General features: G+C 36.1%; 2 protein-coding genes across 2 annotated transcripts; both read left to right on the forward strand.

The window, feature by feature from the left end:
- Positions 1-11750: 11750 nt before the first annotated feature.
- Positions 11751-17968, forward strand: LOC147853487 (DNA-binding protein). The gene is made up of 15 exons (XM_087332525.1): positions 11751-11967; positions 13723-13827; positions 13909-13977; positions 14070-14159; positions 14253-14336; positions 14418-14582; positions 14665-14852; positions 15116-15188; positions 15687-15740; positions 15884-16141; positions 16223-16429; positions 16535-16638; positions 16748-16892; positions 17038-17172; positions 17618-17968. Exons 1-15 carry the CDS (start codon positions 11839-11841, stop codon positions 17789-17791), a joined length of 1980 nt encoding a protein of 659 aa, XP_087188651.1. The 5' UTR covers positions 11751-11838; the 3' UTR covers positions 17792-17968.
- Positions 17969-19674: 1706 nt separating this feature from the next.
- Positions 19675-22007, forward strand: LOC147853488 (uncharacterized). The gene is made up of 4 exons (XM_087332517.1): positions 19675-20004; positions 20588-20648; positions 20730-20874; positions 21498-22007. Exons 1-4 carry the CDS (start codon positions 19719-19721, stop codon positions 21756-21758), a joined length of 753 nt encoding a protein of 250 aa, XP_087188643.1. The 5' UTR covers positions 19675-19718; the 3' UTR covers positions 21759-22007.
- Positions 22008-22520: the final 513 nt, after the last annotated feature.

The raw sequence follows: 22520 nt of genomic DNA on the forward strand, positions 1-22520 counted from the left end.
GACTCAGGAGGAGGGATTAGCATCCTCCATTGAATGCAGGATTAGGGTTTAGGGCAAATGCATTTGAGTATTAATTATTATGAGATGGTGATGATTGGGCCCCTCTTTCACCCCCAAATTCATTGATTAAGATAAATCAGGCTAGGTATGAAATTTGAATGAAGACAAGGATGTGATTTGAAGGGAGGCCCTAGATTTGGAATTAGTAGCTAAATAATTACATAAAAGAATCATAGGGAGGGATGCATTCTGAGGCTCTCAAATCAAAAGGAATGGGGGGGGGGAGAGAGAGAGAGAGATGGAATAGCAAAAGTGAGTAATTAATAAAACAGTATATATAACCTTTGAGTAGTGGGATGTGTGTGTGCACTATGAATAAATGTGAAAATGACAGAAATGATTGATGTGGCAGAGAGACAGAGACAGACAGAGAGAGAGAGAGAGAGAGAGAGAGAGAGAGAGAGAGAAGAGCATATAATAGGTTAAATTAGATATATATTTGATGTATGTATGTATATAAGTAATGGTAGTGGTAGCTAAGTAGTAGTAGTAGTAGAAGAAGAAGTAGTAGTAGTAGAGTAGTAATGGATCTCCACACCTTCCTTTTGTCTCTCTAATTTGGTGGGTTGTCCTCTTATCTCTACATTTCTCATCATTGTTGTCTTGGACCCCATCATTAGTGGGTCAAACCTCCAAGATCCCTAGGGAAAACCCCCCCCATCTTTCCTCGTGGCGAAAACATACCAATCCACCCGACGAGTCTACCCCCTTGTGAGAGATCGCATCACATCAGATGCTCGCACACACCACACGTAATTGCTTCCACCACCAGTTGTATCTCAGACGTGATCCGATTATAATAGAACTGGAGAGTCAATTAAATGTATTTGACATGTTTGTTCGAATTCGGACCGGTTTGTTCCAATGCATGTCTACCATTAGAACAACAACCCTTACTAAGTTTTATGTAACTATGTGATTGTGACAAAAGGCTCCTAGGATTGTTCTCGAACACCCATCAATATCCAATACAGGATCCTTCCTATTGCATATCGACTCCCCCCTCTCTATATCTATCACATTTACGTCTACGTTCTTGCATACATAAAGTCTAGTTTTAGGACCAACCACAATATATTGTGTCGTGACAAATGAGCAACTAAGAATTTAATATACATTCTTAGTAATATTACGTCTAGTGTGGTCAAGGACCATGACAATATGACTTTGATAAACTAAGTTGTTTAGTGGTCAAGAGTTACCTTGAGGAATGAAACAAGGGATCACTAAAGATGGGAGAGGGGTTAGAGCTTAGCACTCATTGTATGTTTGCAAAGGAGGCAATGATTAAGTATGGAAGTTGGGAATAGCTTGGGCACATGCATGTATTTGTTTATGTCTTCATATTGTACATGGCTATGGATATGGATATGGCTATGGAAATGGAGATACTATAGCTAGAGCCTTTAGTAGGACTGATTGCCTCCGGTGAAAAATATTGTGTCTCTTCATGAATCATATCATGTGGCTCTAGCCTAGGACAAGGCTTAGGATAATGGTTATCACACATATAAGTTCAGCCATAACCATACTAATTATGGATGAAGGTTATCTATTCCACTTGGATCTGATTTGATAACATTAAAAGGATTCCTTTATTGGGCCAATGAAGTGCCTTTGTGATCTTAGCTAAATTTTTTATTCACAAGTGGCACTTATATGGTTCCCAAAAAATATGTTGCACTAGCTAAGAACTTTTAGTTACTTTTTCGCCAATACAATTAGGAAGGCCTGAAAAATGCAAGGACGATATAGTATTTGTTTGTATAATCCAAGGTTTAAATGTCTATTCATTACTTACTACAATTAGGACGGGAAGGCTTGTAAGGATTTGTTCGTGTCGAGTGCTAAAAAGAAGTTGCCCTTTCATAATATGATATCTATTCTAGGTTGGTTATGGAACCCACTTAGGCTGGTTTGGGAATCTACAACTAAGAGACTTGCGACTTGTTGAAAAACGTGTAACTTCAAAGTCTATATAGTGGGACCTTGATACAAGCTATCATCTATCTTTTTCCTTGGTTTCTTAGGGAATATATATCTCCATATTTCATCCTCACTTTATAGAGAATGAATATTAGGTAAAAGGGAACATAGAATATTGAATTAGGGAACATAGAATATTAGGTATAAGAGAACATAGAATATTGTAATAGGGAAGATACAATATTAGAGTAGGAACATAAAATAACGTTTTTGGTGGCGAAAGCAAGAGTAATAGAGACATCCAAGTTTAATTTGATATGGAGATGCATAGAGAAAGTTTATACCAGAGATGTAAGGCTTTCATTACTTCTAGCTCGAAGGTTAAATGTGATCTGTGACCATTGAGAAACATTTATGCTAAAATACTAGGTTTTGTGGAGGGGATACATGATTCTTGATCATGCTCAAGACTTTTTACTAGAGAGGTCGCGAGATGTCAAAGTAAAACGGATTTTAGCATTGGTCAAAGGTCAAATAGGACCTATGAGCCCAAAGTGAAATAGTTTGATTCTCGATACTAAAGAATTAAGCTAACCAATATTGTCATTGAAAGTAAAGATTAGCAATGTGGTAAACATAATGAGATAATTGTTTGTAGGGATAGGTCTAAATTATCGATGTGGTAAACATAACTTCTTCGTAAGCATAGTTGCATTGCAAATGGTAAAAAAAACTCGATATCCACAAAAAGCAAAATTCTAAGTTTCAAATGGTTGTAAAGAAACAATTTGGAATATATGAACTTTGCTTCATAATGCCTTCGTAGGCTAATGTATCCCAAGTGGGAGAGATGTGGAGACGCAATTCATAATTGTTATATAATTATTCATTTTGTACCAAACTAAAAAACTATTCATACATGTTAGAGCATGTCCATTTGTTTGCCATCTCCACTATTGCTTCCATATGGTGTATGTCACATTCTCTTTGTCATAAGATGTGGCTTTGGGGCATGTAGTTAGCAACTCTTTCCATGCTCATTATGCAGTCTCACAAAGTAGAAGCATGTATATCGAGTTTGTATCTTGACTTGAAGAAACTTAATAAAGAAAGTGTTTTTGGACATTTTCAAACTCTTTCTACGTGTACCAAATATGCAATCACCGCCATAAATCATTAGCGTTGGCATGACCCATGGGAGAAACAATCACCACAAGCAATCTCTTTAGCTATGTAGGTGCAAGATTGGAAAAAAACACTAAAAGTTGAATGATTAGTCTAAGTTTGTTTCTAAAATTCATTATTTGGATGATCCATTTGTTTGCTTATGTGATTAAGTAGACAAGCAAAGAACATTTGAAAAAATTATCATGCATAATGTGTTTATACGCAAGAATTCCAAAATGTTGTTCTCTTTGGATAGATTGATTTTGTTATTGTCTTTGGAAGCCAAATATGACCAATGGGACCAAGTCAAACACTTTCTTTTCACACACTATTGATTTGGGGATTTATCAAGGACTCTAAAGGTTTGAGAATTTTACCAACAAGCATAACCATTGAGAATGCACACTATTATCAATAGAAAGAAAGAAAGATATATTAGCATCTTCTAAAACCAAATTTGGCTCATGAGACAATTGCTTACAACAAAATGGGATGTGTACCCAATCATCGAAAATAAAAAAAATAAACATAGAGAAATGCACACACATAGATCTAGGTTGAAAAATATGTGGAACACAAACTCGAAAGTGATTGAACTATATTGCAAGGTGATATTTAGACTAATGAACTTGAAGTTGCTTAGAGAGAGAGAGAGAGAGAGAGAGAGAGAGAGAGAGAGAGAGAGAGAGAGAGAGAGAGAGACGAGTACCTTAGTAGTAAGCCAAGTTACCTTGAGATTTTTCATTTAATATCAAAACATTTTGGTATGATGCTAATTCCTTCATGCACCATCATCAATACTCCATAATGACTTTTCTGTTGAAAACCTAAGGTTGTATTTGTCTTACATGGTGGTAGTAATTGTCACTCGATGATGATCAACAATATATAACTAATGGTTTGTTGTTTAGACAATAAAGTTGGATTGAACTTCATTATGAAATGAAATGCTTAGTCACTTATGATTAGAAAGTGCTTAATACACATAGTTAATTGTTAGGCATAATCTTAAGGACCAATACATAGCTAATTTTAATGGGTTAAAGGTAGGATAATTGGGAAACCAATTATCCTAGGATTTGGGACAAACACATATGAACTTATGACACATGGGAACATATAATGGTATGGGAACCTTAGATATTTGGGTATATAAAGAGATAAACTAGCCACCCCCTTCATTATAGAATCTTGAAGCATTGTCGAGACTATTGATGAGGCTAAACTCTCTTTTTCAAATTCATTTTTCAACTACCAAGATATAATATAAGGTAATATTTGGTGGTATGGATCATCAATGGTATTTTATGTTTGTCTAATGTCTTATCTTGGGGGTAGTGAATGTGGTTACACACTATCAATCCACTATTTTCTTTAATATCTTCTTATTGCTCTCATTATTAGTTCGATTTGTATGTTAACACAACTAGATAAAACAAAATCAACTCAAAATAGCGATCAACAAGAGAGTGATAAAAGTGCCAAGGGGCACTACAACTGAGGGTTTATTGGGCTCTCGATTTAGGTTTGGGTCATCTTCTTCATCTAAGCATGGTTGGAATGGTAGCTTTGCTTTGAAGTTAGCAAAAACCTCATCCAAGATGCCAGGAAAGGATCTGAATTGTACTTGACCTTAATACTTAATACCAATGTGCTTAGTCTATTGTGATGTTGATCATCCAAAATGCTAAAATGGGTTTGATCTTTGGCTAAGAAGGGGTTCACCTCATATTGCAACCCCATCTACTCTAGTCAACATTTTGTAAATAATGCAATTACTATTTATGGGGAGAGAGAAAGAGAGGATGATAATGATATGTTAATGTTTTTTACAAGCTAGAGAGGTAGAAAATATTTGATGTATTCAATCTAGAAGTTCTTGTGGTTCTCACGTTTTCTTCTTTTAAAGCTTGCACATGACTTTTTTCCATTAAATTATCTTTACAAATTACAATTTCCACTTGTGAGAATTAATGTGCGACCTCTAGGTTCTTATTAGTCATGTTACCTTGCTACATAAAAATTGTGACAATCAATAATGTAGTTGCATCAATATTGCATCATTATCCACCAAATTTGGTATACAATGTCCCTAATCATGGCATCTACTAGAGAATGGCAAAATGTTATATGTTTCATCATTCATCACACAAATATTGCTTACCAACAATGGTACCACTATAAACCATAAATTGAAAGGGTTTGTTTATCCTTCATGCCTAACTAGAAAGAGTTAGAGAATGAGCACTTCATCTAAAACATCTCATGAAACAATAAAAATTGTTCCTTTTCTAGCTATTGGCATTGTCATTATTGCAATGGGTTGCAAGAAAACTTGAATTTAAAGCATTGTGCGTGAAACATCTAGATTCTAGACTTGGCAAGTTAGTCATTACATAAGGTCGCGTCATTTCAAATTTAGATTTGAATAGAATTTGCACAATAGGAATATGACTTTAAAGTGGAACTCTCAAACATTTAATTTACATTAAATCTTTACTCTACGTTTGATTTAGACCTAGAGTTTCTAAAATGAAGTGACACCAATGTTGTCCCTTTGATTGGAGAGTGCTATTCCATCATAAATTGCCTTGAAATATGCTCCTCAATCATACTATGTTTATTTTTTTGACAAAATCTATACAAAATCTAATGATTAGTGCTAATCACTCAATAATTCTCCTTTCTATTACGCACATCATCTCATGAATCATGATGTTTTAATCTCGGAAGTTATAAAGATTGGAACTCACATCTATGCTCGATGACAAAAATAGCTTTCAATGCTTTTCAGGAATACGGAAATAAGTACATAGAGGAGAGGGTTGCACAAACATGTGTTCACGAAAAATGTCAATGAGCAATAACTCAAACTTGTTGTTTGCTATCGATTGAACAAGAAGTGCTATCATAACGAGAGATTTTTGTTTTGTTTTAGGTGCTCACTTTCATTGCTCAAACGCATGGTAATTGCATTTGATAGATAGGTTGCAACTTTACAATTAAAGATGGGCAATAGCTCAGACTACAATATCGATAATTCAAACAATTATACACAATATACAGGACCATGCTTTTGTTGTGTCTTTTTAGTTACATGACCACATGCTTGGAAACTATTCTAATAGTTCAAGTATATCCATGATATTCAATTGATTTCTCTAGGTATGCTAGAATGACCACAAGTCCTAATGTCTTGCTGTATCAAAATGCGTGAAAGTATTCTTATTGTCAAGATGGGGAGTATATATTGATTTTACGTGGAAAAGTTCTTGTGCTTGTTAGCAATGCCCAAATGAACTACCATGCCCCCTATTGAACATAATAATCTTTTTCTTTGATAAAGTTGCTTATACATTCAAGCCAAAAGAAATTATAACATATACCCCGATTAATTGTCATGTTTAAGTTGCGTGCAAACCCAATTCTTCTTCACACATTTCATTAATCTATTCGACATAATCTACACAACATTTTCGATTTCCTTAAAGAATATGAATGTAGATTTAGTTCAAAAATACTTCTCTTTATGCACAAGTTTCCATGACCCCAAAATAGACATATTCTACACAAGGCTTCTCCAATTCACAATGTTGAAAGTTTTCGTATATTCGTTGACCAACTTGTTAAAATATGTGATTCAAATTTCAATGATGCTTCATATCCCCACCCAGCTAAACTATGGATGTAATGATTACAATGTACATATTTATTTGTGTTCGTAAAGTGCATGTACAATACTTGATCATGTCTTAATGAATCCACATTGATGTTGTCATCATGACATGTACATATGCATTGCCTCACTTGAGGTAGATTCCGGATTGTAGTTGCTAATATGTAATGTTAAGGAATTTAATATTTATAAACATAAAACTTCACTATGTATTGTGACATCAAGGTTCAATGTATAAATAAGCTAATAAACGGTGAGGCCAATACTTCTGTTTAAATTGGAAACTCGTTCTTGTTGGTGTAAGTCAACATTTGTTGATAAGGCTACACAAGACTATGTTGGGAAAACTGGTCCCTCTAGATGGGAAGAGTCTGAGGTGGATCAGTCGACCTCAACTCGGCCAAGTCGCATACGCACACATATTAATCGGTTGTGGCCAGTCGTTCCTCATTAGACTATCAATGCAAAATTGGATTGACATAACAATAATAACACCATATTTCCGATTGTGTTGTACATCTCATGAAACATCTACGTTCACAATGGCTATCATCCTTGTAATATCCCATTGATCATCCATCTTTCTTTCTTTCTTTTCTTTTTTTTTTCCAAAAAAAACTCCTTCCATTAGTTATAAAATTTTACATATGAGATTAATATATACAAATCCTTGTAGGGACGTGATAGGTCCATCTTATGTGGATGCTCACCGACTCAATAAAGGGGGAGGTCGACCATTGCTAGATGAAGGCTAGTCATTGTCTTTCAACTCCATCGGAGTCGCCCTTGAGGCCATCATATTGGATTTTTAGAGTGGCTACAACTTCACTCCATATCTCTTGCATTAACACTGTTGGTTGCGTTGTTTGGTTGGAGAAGACCTGTCTACATCATTGTTTCCATAGAGTCCAAAGAGTTATTGGGCTGACCAATTTCAACACAACTTGAGATTTGGCATTGATAGGAGTTGAGTGGACATTGTTGATGGTGGAGAAAAAAACCTCTTGTGCTTTTATCACCAAAGCCATCCCCTCCTGATGCTCATATCTGTTAATTGGGGCCTGCCATGATAGCCAACATATATTTCCCCACATGATTAAGCCTTGCACCTGGCATAATTGCAATAAACGGCCAACCCCCTGGCATATTAGATGGGCCTTTGGGCAGTCCCAGAAAGCGTGTCGGATTGATTCTATTGCATTTGGGCACACTACACAATTAGGAGAGCTAAGGTTCCCACACTACCATACACCAACCGGTAGTGACCTATGTATTAATAACCATTGGAAAGTGATGATTCACGATGCATGTTGTTGTTTCCAATTTTTTTTCCATTGGTGATAATTGTGTGAGGAACATGATATGTGTGCCAGACTTTTGCAACAGCTGGCTCTCAGGCGGTTTGATCATCCATCTTTCCTTGCCTCCCCCCTAAAAACAAAAGAAATACATCAAATTCACCAAATGTCACATAACTATATAGATGTCGCATTACAATAATAGAGCTGGAATACCACTTTGATAGTCTTTTGATTACCCTTGAACATGATGCCACTCCCTCTATATTAACCATCCCCCTTCTCATACATAAATTTAGGTACATGTGAAAGCCACGTTGTGCAAATATTTGCTTCCCAAAGCCCTTTATCCTTGAGCCTAGATTTAGTCACCCCTAATACACTAATGCAAGCTATAATGTTTTTTTTGGTTTATGATATAGGCAATACTCTAGGATTCAATTCTAAGCCTAAATTTAATGGTTTAAGGGTAGGATAAGTGGTAAATCATTTGCTCAAGGATTTAGGAAAAACCCATAAAGGCATGTAGGCTATGACACATCATAACACATGGTGGTATGGCGCCCAATGTGTTGTGCTATCAAGACTCTATTGGTGAGGCACAACTTTCTTCTCCCATTTGTTCATCTCAACATCCAAGGTATAACATAAGGTAATATTAGGTGGCACGAAACCATCATGGTATTTTATATTTGACTTCTTGCTCTTTGCTCAAGAGTGGTCGGTGTGCTAAAGCACCCACAAACCATTATTTCTTAGTCTAAATTACTTATCATTAATATTTCAATTCAAAATAGCTTACCACTATACATGCCATGTGTTAAAAGCATCACAATTTACAATATTCCACAGGTTCTAGTATATATGTTGCACCAAAGTGCAAAACCATTTTCTCTAAAGAAGAAAATTGCGATTCACAAGTGAGAGCCCATCCCTTTATATGTTATTCACACAACTATTTTAATGCAATATAACTCATTTTCTCTTTGATGTGAGATAAGGTGTTCATTGCATAGATGAGGAGACTCGTTGACTAGTACTTCACATTGACCTTTTTCAAGTTTGGTTTCCTAACAATGTCATATGATACTATCCTTACACTTTGCTCATAGTCACAATATGCAACCTTGATTATGACGCTAGTTAGTAAAATTCTTGAACATGATGAGTCACTAAACTCCAAATATGTTGTGTGAAATTGGTTCCATAGGTCATATTTGATGTCCAAGACAAGAATAGAATCTATATACTTAAATATCTAAAGATAAACTTGGCCCAATGAAACATATTATGTAGCATATGTGTAGATGTTGTACAAATAAAACAACACCAGTTAATATGGCATGGGTCTTATTATTATGGTGTGAAAATCTTGGAAGAGACCAAGAGGAGGACCAACATTATGCTGAGGGATGTTGTTGATGGATTCATGGGGTAGGATCCACATTTCATGATTCCCAATTTCTAGCACAATAATGTTGATAGTAAGAATTTCCAATTGAAAACATTGAGTCTCGTACGCCAATCCACACCCATAATTATGCATGGACACATCGAAGAAGATGAAAGACAGAATTTGAAGTATTGTGTGTGTAGGGAATGGGTAGTTCTCCAAAAGATAAATGGTACAAAAGATGGGATGTGGAATATGTAGTTATTGAGGAAAGATAAATGGAACCACTAAGGAAGAAGTGGAAAGATGCTAAAAGGATAAAATTAGAACGCTACAGTGCAAACATCAATCATGAAAGTTGGTTTCTATACACGACAAGAAGGCCTTTTGACCATATTCAACCTTACCTCATTACTAACATGAGTATTAACTCTTGTAGAGCCCTAACACTCCTTCACACTCGATCTCAACAACCTAGTATTGAATTTGCATTATAGCATCAAAATGCAAAGGTATGCAAGGCACATGTAAGGTAGGGCTAGTAGAGAATGAGTATTACTAGCTTTTTACATGCTCTTGCATATAGTGCAATTCGTGAAAACTATGATGATATATTATGAGGGGATGATGACTTGAGCATCATGCTAAAGAGAACACCTAGAAGGTTGAGCTCATTATTCACACATTGAGACTTGGTGCTTCAAAGTATAAATATCTCTTCTTAAGAAAGAGACACACATCAATAAAACTTTCTGTACTTAGGTCCCATGGGTCAATATTGGCCTCTTTATGGATGCTAATCAAAATATCTATCTTCCTTAACAATCATATCATATAATAAGAGATATTTAGGAGGAGTTTACCATATCTATAGACGATAGATACACTAAACTCCCCCCTAATTATATTACCATATTCCATGTCTTTTACCATATTCTATAGGCCTAAACATAATACGTAATATACTCGAATGCATTGGCAAACATTCTTTTTCATACGAATGCAAACAAATGCAATGTTATCAAAACATTCTTATGAAGCAGACTTTTATGAGGAGATGACGAAATCAGAAGCATTTTCTTTTGTAGGTGTCTGTTGTATTCAGTGAAGTATATTCCGAATTATTATATTTAGAAGACAACGATTCAAAACTTCAACGGAATGCGATTGAAGGAAACAACTCTAGGGCAGCAGGGAAAGTTTGGCTTGTACATATGCAACACCTACAGAGGCAGTGGAGAGTACTATTTTTTATTTAATGATATGTATTCAAAAGCTGTTGGGATAGATCAAGTCGGAGATGTAGTCCATAAGGTCTCGTTTCGTGATGTGGTGCCATGGAAGGCATTACTAGCACGATTGGTCTTCATGATAGTTCGAAGGTTTACAACATATGCAATGTCAAGGGATCATCTCAGATGAATAGTTGACATGTTGGAGCACTTGAAAAAGCGAAAAGAGGATCAAGGTGAGGATGCATTGATCAAGTCAAGAAGATGCAACTTCAATGAAAATCTGGAGATGAAGTCACATACATCGACTATTTCTTATGCTTCCTGTTTGAAAAATAGTCTACTGCAATGTTCTTATTACAGGATATGTTTCCAATTCAAAACCAGGTTGAATCTTGCATTGGAGCATTAGAAAAGGACAGAGAAATGTAGGTAAAGATTGAGGAGATGGGCAGGCTGAAGAGAAACCAGGTTGTTAACAATGCATTGCTTGATCTATATGATACGTGTGGAGTCTTACAAAAAGTACATGAACTGTTGGATATGCTTCCATTTCGAAAGGTAGTCTCCTGCAATGTTTTCATTATAGTTCAGTGTTTAAGCCAATGATTACAGGTGACAGAAAGAACATTCTTGAAGGTGTTCACTGTTCTTTGTACTTTTATACGATGACTCTTTGTAGATTTTATTGGTCTACCACGGCTACAACCCTTACAAGGTTGTTAGTGTAATCATTTTGTCATGGACGTACAAGTTTCTACTAATGAAGAAGATGTTTTTTTGGAAAACATTCTTATGTTATTTTTTTTACACTTTTTACCTTAACTTTATTACCTTAAAAAACAATTTACCTTATAATAAAGAATGAATACAAAAGTATATGGTATTTACCATACGTTGAGGGTGTTTACCATACTCGAATGTATCAATACTTCGCGCATGCGAATGCACGAATGGTTCATACTATGGGCCTAAATGAAGTTTACATACATACATACATACTCTTAGGCCTCCAGCAGTCCCGTAGTTTTTGTTCTTCGACAACTCCCCTCTAGATAACAAACAAACACTGAGCAGACAGTGGCTATGGCGTCTTCCAAGGAAAATTCGAAGCAGAAACGAGGGTCGGTTTCCTCCTCCTCCTCCTCTTCCAATTTTCCCATGACTCTGGAGCGTTTCGTGAGTACAATGTTACCGCTGATCGACCTTGAGAAGGTACCTTTTCTCTCCCCTTCTCTATCTCTCTCTATATTTTGTATGTATGCATGTATATCCTTGTGTACGTGTGTATGTATATGTGTGCATGTATGTAGTACATGTCTATATGTACGTACGTACGTACGTATGTAGTGCATGTGTATATATATATATATATATATATATATATATATATGTATGTATGTATGTATGTATGTAGTTCATGTGTATATATATGTATCTACGAATGTATCTGTAAATGATTTTATGTATCTGCATCATGATTTTGCTGCCATGAACTTGGCTCAAACAACGCTATAATCAATATATTTTTATCTCTAAGTGAATGCTTATAGATGATGATGTGCTTGGGTGAAGAGTATGGTGATGACCAATGACTGCTGATGCACAATGTTTGCTACAACTTGTGAATCCTAATAAATCTTGCGGGGTAGAAAGGTTTCCTAGTGATTTTGCAGTGGCTGCCACCATGTAGAAGAAGGCCAATCCATTGCATTCCAAATTTGGATGCTTCTAGTTACTGAACTTTGATATGCCGCGCACGAGAAATATATGTTTGCCATTCACACTTGAAGGACCCAGCACCATTATGTTTAGTGTAGCCAAGTTCATGATTTGGATGTATCATCATTCTCTCAAATATCGCGGACCAGCCTGACCATCATGGTTGAAAGGCTCATTGGGTGGAACCCATGTAAGAGTCGATTTCAAGTCTTGTTACAGATGCCCTCAATTAAATTGTGAAATTTAATTCCATTTTCTCTCAGAAATCTTGACCGACCTCTATCTTTCGCTCAAGTGGTGTTGGCAACATGGTTCTCATTTTATGACGATATGATGATGGCTCCAAGATGGATTATGTAGCCCAAATGGCAAGGTTACTCTGGATTCTCTTGCGTTTGTTGGTCACCAAAGATAAGATATTGGGAAAGTATTCCGTTCATGGTGGATTGCTTTTTGAACGATGCAAAACATATGTCCAAAAACAAATGTTACAACTCTCATATGAGTGTATTGATGCACCAAGTACGGGACACCCTGGTATATCGTTTTTTTACCCTGAATTAGCCTATTGACCAAGCATTAAAGCCTATATTGAAAGTTAATTCACAATATTCTCCTCATTAGCGTAATTCATTTCTACTAAATAACCTTTTAAGAATCATGCGCTGGATCAAGCCTTTATGACCCACAGAAATTCATTTGTAAAAGCATATGCTTTACCCACAGAAATTGTCTATGACCATGATACAAAGCTCTTTGGAGGTTTTTGAGGTGTAGTTGTTAAAGGCTGTCCTTGGATCATCCAGAATTGTTCTCATTATTCAGTTGCCCATGAAGACAACAATCAATCAGAAAAAGGGATATATGTTACCAATCTAGACATCTGAATGAATGCTTGCAATGTCTGGCCTAGTGGCAAATGACCATTGGTGATAAAAGGATCATGGACCCTATAAGTGGAACAATGGCTCTCATACTCATTATTGAATTATGCAGCACTGCTCTTCTAAGTTAAAAAACACTCTGCAGGCTGAAAGTTTCCTTGTTTTGAAGTAGACTACAAAAGAACAGTTTTCTATTCTGTGAAGATTCACAAGTTTTCACCGTGTGAGAACTTTCACATTGTAACACTTGTTAACAAAAAAAAGAAAGGCATTCGAAGGGAAGAACCCTGTTAAACAGAGGTTTTTTATGTTGCATGTGAACTTTTGCGATTCAATAAATCAATACAACAATATTTGTCTACAGGAGGCAGAGATTGCAGCGTCTCTTGATTCTATCACAGCCACAAACACACAACTCTCACAAAAACGGGGCTCTGCTATTTTGAATCTCAAATGCTCTGATGTTCAGGTTGCCAAAATTTAGAACCATTCTATGCAAAGAATTCAAGTCAAGGTAAATATTCCCCTAAGGTATTGCATATTTTTTTAGACAGGGCTTTTGGGCAAGACTTTATTAGAATTGCAATCCAATAAGGGAGATTTGCTTCCTCCACACAAGGTTAGCTTTATGAAACCTGAATAATTTATCATACTGTTGAAATGCATGATGCCATAACATTCAGTTCTGTGTCTTTATTTTTGTGTATGCAGTTTGGTCCTCATGATGTGGTAATTTTGAAACCAAACAAAGCAGAATCTAACAGCACTCCCCTTAGTCAGGGCATTGTTTATCGTGTGAAGGTTAGTTACTTTGTTGAATACACGTAACCGTTAATATTTTAGCACAGCTGTATTTTTCTTTTCTGTAGTTATATGATGATCGTGATTTATTAGGATGCGTCAATCATAGTTGCTGTGGATGATGTGCCTGAGGATGGTCTAAATTCACCCCTTAGACTTGAAAAAGTTGCAAATGAGGTAATCTGGAAATGATTAGAATGTATATTGTTTGCAGATATATTGGCACCTAAAGAAGAACACTTGATTTTTCTGTTGAAGGTAACTTACAAAAGAATGAAGGAAACTTTGATCACACTAAGCAAAGGCGTACAGACAGGACCGGCATCTGATTTAGTTCCTGTGCTTTTTGGTACAAATCCCCCTTTGTTTTCGAGGAACACTTCATCCTACACTGCATTCAATAAGTGCCTTGATGAATCTCAGGTTTGATGTTATTGCATCAATATTTCTGGTCATGGTGGCGATAACCATGTTTCTGTATGAGGCATAACATGGAATTATGCAGAGAAAAGCTGTGCAAAAAGCTCTTAATTGCAGTCATTTCATGCTTTTGCATGGTCCACCTGGAACTGGAAAGACGACTGCTGTTGTTGAGATCATACTACAGGAGGTGAAGCGCGGAAATAAGGTGCTTGCTTGTGCTGCTTCCAATATTGCAGTGGATAATATGGTGGAACGTTTGTCATCATACAAGTATAATTAATTCCTTGCTCGACTCTATTTACATACTCAACTGCATTTTAATTTTGTTCTATAGTCAGCTCAACGAGTTGCTCCTTTTGTTTGGATTTCATTAGTCCTGTGTCTCATAGGCCAATTTCGCCTCTATAGAGAAACATCAATATACTTTTTCTTTCCTTTGATAAATAGTCTATAGATAATGCAGGCAGTTTTTAAAAATCTCTATTTGATTGTATTGGTGCAGGTTAAAACTATATCTGATTGCATTGCTGCAGGTTAAAACTGGTTCGCATGGGTCATCCTGCAAGGCTTCTTCCACAAGTTCTAGAAAAGGCGCTGGATGCACAGGTATGTAAAGCTATTGATATGTCATCACTTGTGCATACACCTTATATAAGCTATGTGAGAAAAGAAAGTATGAAGTTGTGCATTACATTTCCGAGAAATAATTTGTTGATAATGCAGAAATGTACGAAACCATTGAACAAAATATGCTACTAAGTATGGGTAAAGACTAACAACATGTTTAACATTTTTTAATCTTAGAAGGGCAAAAAATATGTTTAGTAGCAGTTCCGAACCTCAAAAGCCTGGTTCTAGATAACTGATGTGATTTAGGCTAGCCATCTGGAATTGATGAGTATTTGTTTTTTTTAATAATCACAGCCTAGGGAATTTAGGCAATTTCCTATTAAGGTTTCTTTGTAAATGTTTTGAAGATCTTACACAAACTTAGTATGTTTTACGGATCTCTATTTCTGTTTGTTTTAAGTAAAGCCATGTGAGCTTTTGAACCTTCAATGGTCTGGAAGAACTGGAACTAATCATACTGATAATATGTACTAGGTTATGAAGGCAGACAACAGTGCTCTTGCAAATGATGTCAGGAAGGAGATGAAGGTGATGGCTTGTGAATGAGCTTTTTTCCAAATCAGATGCATTCCTTATTTTATGACTATGATATAGAAATATTCATTTCAAGGGGTTGTGGTGTAAAATGCTACTTTACTACAAACCCTTATTTTTCAAGTTAATCCTTGCAGGCGCTTAATGTTACACTTTTGAAGGCAAAAGATAAGAGAAGTAGAGGTGATATACGCCGAGAGCTGCGTAAGCTAGCAAAGGAAGAGCGACAAAGACAACAACAAGCTGTTTCAGATGTCATTAAGGACGCCAATGTTATTTTATCAACATTGACCGGTTCACTGTCTCATCAACTTAAAGATGTGTCCTTCGATGTTGTGATAATTGATGAAGCTGCACAAGCTTTGGAGATTGCTTGTTGGATGGCAATGTTGAAGGTCATATAATGTAATTTGAGCTTTTCTGTAAGATAGTTTGAAAACCAGCATGGGAAAATAACTCTTATTTTTTTATTGCAGGGACCTAAATGCATTTTAGCTGGTGATCACCTTCAACTTGCACCGACTATTCAAAGTATTGATGCAGACAAAAAGGGCTTGGGTAAAACACTATTTGCACGACTGTCTGAACTGCATGGAGATGCAGTTACCTCAATGCTGACGACTCAGTATCGAATGAATAGCCTCATCATGGATTGGTCTTCCCGTGAGATGTACGATAGCAAGGTATTCTGGAAAAATATGCACATTGACTTTCTCAGCTTTTAAATTTGTGAAACACATCCAATGTGTTGTATGTGTAGATTAAACTCTTATTTTTTGTGCACATAGCTTGAAGCCCATGAAAGTGTTGCAGATCATTGTCTCTTAGATATGGAAGGTGTCAAGCAATCAATACCTACAGAGGCTGTCCTGGTTATGATCGATACTGCTGGGTAATTTCTTGCCCTTTTTGAACCTAATAGAAATATGGTGGGATTATGACTGAGGATTATTTAATCAAACATCCTTATTTCTGAAGTTCATTTGCTTCTACTTTTTCAGATGTGATATGGAAGAGAAAAAGGACGATGAAGATAGCACTATGAATGAAGGAGAAGCAAAGGTTTCATTAGCACATGCAAAGAGGCTCGTAGAAAATGGGGTTAGACCGCAAGACATCGGAATCATTACTCCATATTCTGCCCAGGTAGATTCACTCTTTACCCAACTTTTAACATCAGTCTGAATGAGAACTGGAATGCTGACATGTTAGCCAGATAGATCCGATAGTATAAGATCAAGGTAAAATTCCCTCATTAGTTTCTAACTAATTGATTATCTGTATAATTCAGGTTGCTCTGTTGAAAATCATGAGGGGTGAAGAAAGGAATCTGAATGACATTGAGATAAGTACTGTAGATGGATTTCAAGGTAGAGAAAAAGAAGCCATTATTATCTCAATGGTGAGATGCAATAGTAAGCAAGAGGTATGAAGCCGATTAACATTATGCTATTATAACTTTTTCAATGTGCTATAGGTTTACTGCTTGTATGTGCACATGTCCTGATGTGCCGATTTTGAGCAAAATATTATTACCGTCTATTTCTCCTTCTGAAAGTTGGAAATAGAATGGTATGAGAAGCCCATTATCCTTGATGCCCTTCCACCTCTTGCCTATCAAAGTGAGGTTCTTTCACTTGGTAGGATAACTTGTCTAGAGAAGGATTTCCTGCTTAGATGTTCTCAGAAGTTCTTCCCTACTAACTTAGCCAGCTATAGACTTTTGTCTGTAAAATTATTTATTATGGGGAGCATTTTCTTGTTGGATTACACGTTTATACATATAGGATGTTGCCAGGGTTGGGTGACATTATAATCAACATAGTACCATTGTTTAGTCTTGCATTCTCATTGTTTTTTCCTCATGGCAGGTTGGATTTTTATGTGATGAGAGGCGAATGAATGTAGCTGTGACACGAGCTCGACGGCATTGTTGTCTTGTGTGCGATACAGAAACTGTTAGTAGTAATCAGTTTCTTAAACGTCTTGTAAAGTATTTTGAAGAACATGGAGAATACTTGAGTGCATCAGAGTATGTTCCATGATCAATATTATGCATGCAAAATATTCTTCATGATACTCTTTTTACCATTCATTAGTGTTTGTCATACCTCGGATTGGGGGAAGAAATATTAAAACCATTGGTTTAGGAAGAAAGTGCTCATAGTCATTGTTATGTCATGATTCCAAAGAATAAAGAAATGAAATTGCTTTTTCTATAATGAACATAACATTAGAACCATTTTTTAGCATAACCTTTTACTAGCACACTCGTATTATGTAGTGATTTCACATTGTGCATTGATAGACATGTTTGTTAGCTTTGCAATGTCTGCTTGTAATTCTATTTATTGATGAGATAAACAGTCATGTCGGCCTAAGAAGTTACTTACGCATTATTAACGTATATTTCTTATTCTGCACGTATTGGTTATGTTTGGTTATAACCAAAAAAGAAGTCACGTTGTGAATATGGACATTAACTTGATGAGGGGGATTAGGAATGTCAAGCCTCATGTCATGAATTGATAAGGAAAAAGAATAAAGTAAAGTTCATTCTCATACCATGGAGAGGTGATGAGAAGCAAATTTTGGGAACTTTCTTGTCAAGGTTTAAGGAATGTATTGGGTAAAGCCCATGTCATGCAACTTTGAAATGGACCAATGATCTATTATTCATTAAATGTTTCACAGCAAAAGCTGTAAGTAATGAATGAATATTGTCTCCTCTTGTGTACATCAATGGTTTGTTTCAAAAAAAGTATCTATGCATGTCATGTCTATGTATGTGCATTATGTCATTTCTTTCTTTTTCGATAATATGATTTGACTTGGTGCCAAACATCAACAATATCATTATGAGGTCACCATGAGCATTGAGCAATACCTTTATGTTGTAAAATTGAATCCTTCATTTCATATTTTTTCTATGATGTAGTTTTCTTCATCTCTTCAACATTGTTCTCAACTTTTGCACAACAGAAGAGAAGTAGGCTCTCCTTGTGAGCATGATTATAATTAGTAGACTAACTAGTCTCACTTGCAACCTAAGACTAGCAACTTTTGTTGCATTTTTAAGAACAATCTCTCGAATTTCCCTAGGTAGCCTTTGGTTAAGATCAACTTGAAGAGACTCTTGATGGAAATTAGAGAGGGATGCTAGAATTGATCTTGTATGAATGTTTGGATAGAGTTTAAAGAAATGATGTTGAATGGACACTTGACGCAACATATACAAAGACTTGTATTTCCCTTGATGTGATTCTCCTTTGAGTTGGGACACAAGGGAAACTAATACAAGCATACTTTGAGCATGAGGTCAAACACAACATAGATCAAACGAGTGTAAAGGGCAAATGTATATAACAAACCACCTAGAACACACGATGAACGCAATGCAAGGGTTTGAATGGTAATCAATGTGATTCATGTAGAGTTGTTCAGCACTTGCAACATCAACAATGTGAACAAGATCAAATTTAAACATCTCATGATTCGTCACGAAAAGATCATCATCACAATTAGAAGGTTTTGAGAGCGAATGCATGTGAGGCATTTGTTAGTGTTTACAGCGAGACAAAAGTGTTTGTGCTGTAATGTAATGTGAAAGCTCTGATGGCAATAGTTGAGTTCTTGGGCCGAGTGTAATGTGAAAGCTCTGATGGCAATAGTTGAGTTCTTGGGCCGAGTGTAATGTGAAAGCTCTGATGAGAATAGTCGAGTTCGAGGCACAAGAGTGTGTGTTTCGTCGACCGGGGTCCAGCTTAAAAAAGAGAAGTCTCCAACTTATCTTCACCTTCAAGAACATCATATCATGCAATGCATATCCACTTTTGGAGGAGAAAGTGGATGGGGCTACTTCTGTAATATTACATAAATGGAGACCCATTTTCAATACTCTTCACCTATACTTAGATCAGTCGAGAGCGACAGAGAACAAATTAGCACACTGACAGAGACAGAGACAGAGCTATGGCGGCCTCTACAGTTTCTTGTTCTTCCAGCATCTCCATAGACAGCCATCTTTCTTCTCAATGGAATCAAAAAAGGATTAGTAGGAATAATCAGCAACAGACCTTTGCTGGAAGATGTCAACATGTTTTCTTCCGCGGACATCATCAGATCCGTCCTCATCATCTTCATGTTCATAGTAATAAGAAGAAGATGGAACACCTAGTCCATGCTTCTGTAGAAGTCCCTGCTGCTGAAACTACCACTGCCTCCGCCATTGAGATCACCGAGATCCCAATTGAAAAGCGTACGGCTTTTTTTCTCTTTCTTTTTGATTTTTTAATTTGTTATTATTATCTATTTCTGCTCTATTACGAACTAGATACTTAAATCCTCAAGTTTGTGTTTTTGGGTTTAAGGTGTACTTCATAATAAAAAAGAATATGCATGAAAAATATAACAAAAAACCACGAATGATGGTGCTTTTTTATTATTGAAATTATGCATTTTTCATTTAACATCCAGAAGTTGTTGTTTTGTTTTGGAAATTCTGTAGATCTTCTTCTTTATCATTCTTGTGTAGTACCATGCATTCAATCATTTTGATTGTGTGAGTTCCATGACAAGGTTTTTTAGATCTTTTGTATTTATTAGACGGTATATCTTCTAGTTCATATTGTGTGTTATATTTTTTTTTAGCTCTGTTAGGGTTTGTTGTCCATATTGAAGATCCAATACTTGCATTATTTTGCTCTGTTAAGGTTTTATAGGACATGTGGTTCATCGTGTACATATATTGTTTGTTGAATTCTTCTTGTGTTTAGCGGTTTTAGTGTTTCCTTGACTGTAGTGCTTGTTGGACCCCTAAAAATGTTTTTTATGTTTTACAGGTTTTCCAGCTTTCCCTACAGTGCTTGATATCAATCAGATCCGTGATATTCTTCCACATAGGTATCCTTCCACTTACTTTTGATAAGCCCAGTTATTTCAATAGAATTCAAATCATATTGAAACCAGTTATATTGCGTGCAGATTCCCCTTTCTGCTAGTGGATCGAGTAATAGAAATTAACCCTGGTGTATCTGCTGTTGGAATAAAAAATGTGACAATTAATGATAATTTCTTCCCTGGACACTTTCCAGAGAGACCAATCATGCCAGGTGTTCTAATGGTTGAGGTAAGTTCCAAAGAGATGATTTAGTCATTCTAGTCTTTCCATTGATAACATAATAGCTAGAGTAAGTCATGTATTATTAAGCTGAATGATACATTTATTCTGATGCAATCTAGGATGCATGTGTTACATGAAGTGCTGAATGTGTTTGTCGCATGTTCTTATTTGGTGATGCACATGGATGCAAGAAGGTATGGCCACTGCTAAACAAGTAGGCTGAATGAATGAGTATGCATGCACTACAGAAGATGCCAAATGTGAATGAGTAGTGTTCTTATGCAATGTGGGATGCATGTGTTACATGAAGTGCTGAATGTGTTTATCGCATGTTCTTATTTGGTGATGCACATGGATGCAAGAAGGTATGGCCACTGCTAAACAAGTGGGCTAAATGAATGAGTATGCATGCACTACATAAGATGCCAAATGTGAATGAGTACTGTTCTTATGCAATGTGGGATGCATGCGGCACATAAAATTCCTAATGGACAATGCAATTCTAACTAATTGGTCATGTATCCAGATGGATTATGTGTACTGTGCAATTTTAGCAATTGTTTCATATTTCACCATTCAATGTAAAACTGTGTCCAAATTTGAATGAAGTTTGCAATAAGATAATGTAGGCAATGGCGCAAGTTGGAGGTATTGTGATGTTGCAGCCAGAAGTGGGTGGTTCAAAAGACAACTTCTTTTTTGCTGGAGTTGATAAAGTGCGATTCAGGAAGCCAGTGATTGCTGGAGATACATTGGTGATGCGGATGAATCTCGTGAAGTTGCAGAGGCGATTTGGAATAGCTAAAATGGAAGGCAAAGCCTATGTAGGTGGTGAGGTTGTATGTGAGGGTGAGTTCTTAATGGCCATGGGAACTGATAATAAGTCATAGGCATGCTCTCAACTCACTCTCGATTCTCTTATATTATTGTGCAAGATCACCCAAAAAATGGGCCATGCGTCATGTATTTGGAGAATAATAGCTCAAAAATAGTTCTGGAAGTTTGGGTACAAATCTTGTCAAACTTAGCTTAGGACTAGTATCATTTTTTTGTAGAACAAACTTATTCGATGTTCTAATCACGAATGGAACTGTTGCAACTTACAAAGAAATTAAAATCAAGCGTGTGAGCTCAGTATTCTTATTTGCACGAATTGTTAGACAAACATTCCATTTAGCACATGTTGATTAGAAATAAAGAAGTTTTTATATGGAAAAGATTGTGGATTTTGTTGTATGAAATCCTCTCGAAGAACGTTTGACTGTAAAGTTGTTATGTGATGCTCCTTTCCTCTTATCAACCTTGCTGTAAAAGAAAAACCTTTATATTAAATTTAGTCCATTTGAGATTGCATGTACATTAAATGTTGCCGTTGATGTACATTTAAGTAGGAAAATGCACACATCCATGTTTCATCCAAAAAAGACGAAAACAATTTAAATAATGGGTAGCGTTTGCATTAATTTGTCATTCATTTCGAGTGGAACTTTCTAATTTCTTCACGCATCCTGTATTTAAGTAAAATTAAACAAACCAGTACAAGCATCAGCTTGAATGTATGGACCCTTGTCTACGATCTCCAGAAAAGGGTCTCTTTTATTGTCCCCAGTAACAGTTAAAAGCCAAAGAATTGTTCATCCGCTTGAAATATC

This window comes from Azolla caroliniana, unplaced genomic scaffold (genome assembly GCF_043228905.1).
Source record: "Azolla caroliniana isolate FFs.n. ecotype wild unplaced genomic scaffold, voAzoCaro1.0.p SCAF_16, whole genome shotgun sequence".
Taxonomy (NCBI): Eukaryota; Viridiplantae; Streptophyta; class Polypodiopsida; order Salviniales; family Salviniaceae; genus Azolla; species Azolla caroliniana.

Excerpts from the sequence above, each read along its gene's own strand:
- LOC147853487 (XM_087332525.1), top strand. The coding sequence starts at position 11,839 with ATGGCGTCTTCCAAGGAAAATTCGAAGCAGAAACGAGGGTCGGTTTCC. Across the intron at positions 11,968-13,722 it reads CGCTGATCGACCTTGAGAAG|GAGGCAGAGATTGCAGCGTC; the intron begins GTACCTTTTCTC and ends ATTTGTCTACAG. Across the intron at positions 16,430-16,534 it reads GTGAGATGTACGATAGCAAG|CTTGAAGCCCATGAAAGTGT; the intron begins GTATTCTGGAAA and ends TTGTGCACATAG.
- LOC147853488 (XM_087332517.1), top strand. The coding sequence starts at position 19,719 with ATGGCGGCCTCTACAGTTTCTTGTTCTTCCAGCATCTCCATAGACAGC. Across the intron at positions 20,005-20,587 it reads CGAGATCCCAATTGAAAAGC|GTTTTCCAGCTTTCCCTACA; the intron begins GTACGGCTTTTT and ends TATGTTTTACAG. Across the intron at positions 20,875-21,497 it reads CAGGTGTTCTAATGGTTGAG|GCAATGGCGCAAGTTGGAGG; the intron begins GTAAGTTCCAAA and ends AAGATAATGTAG.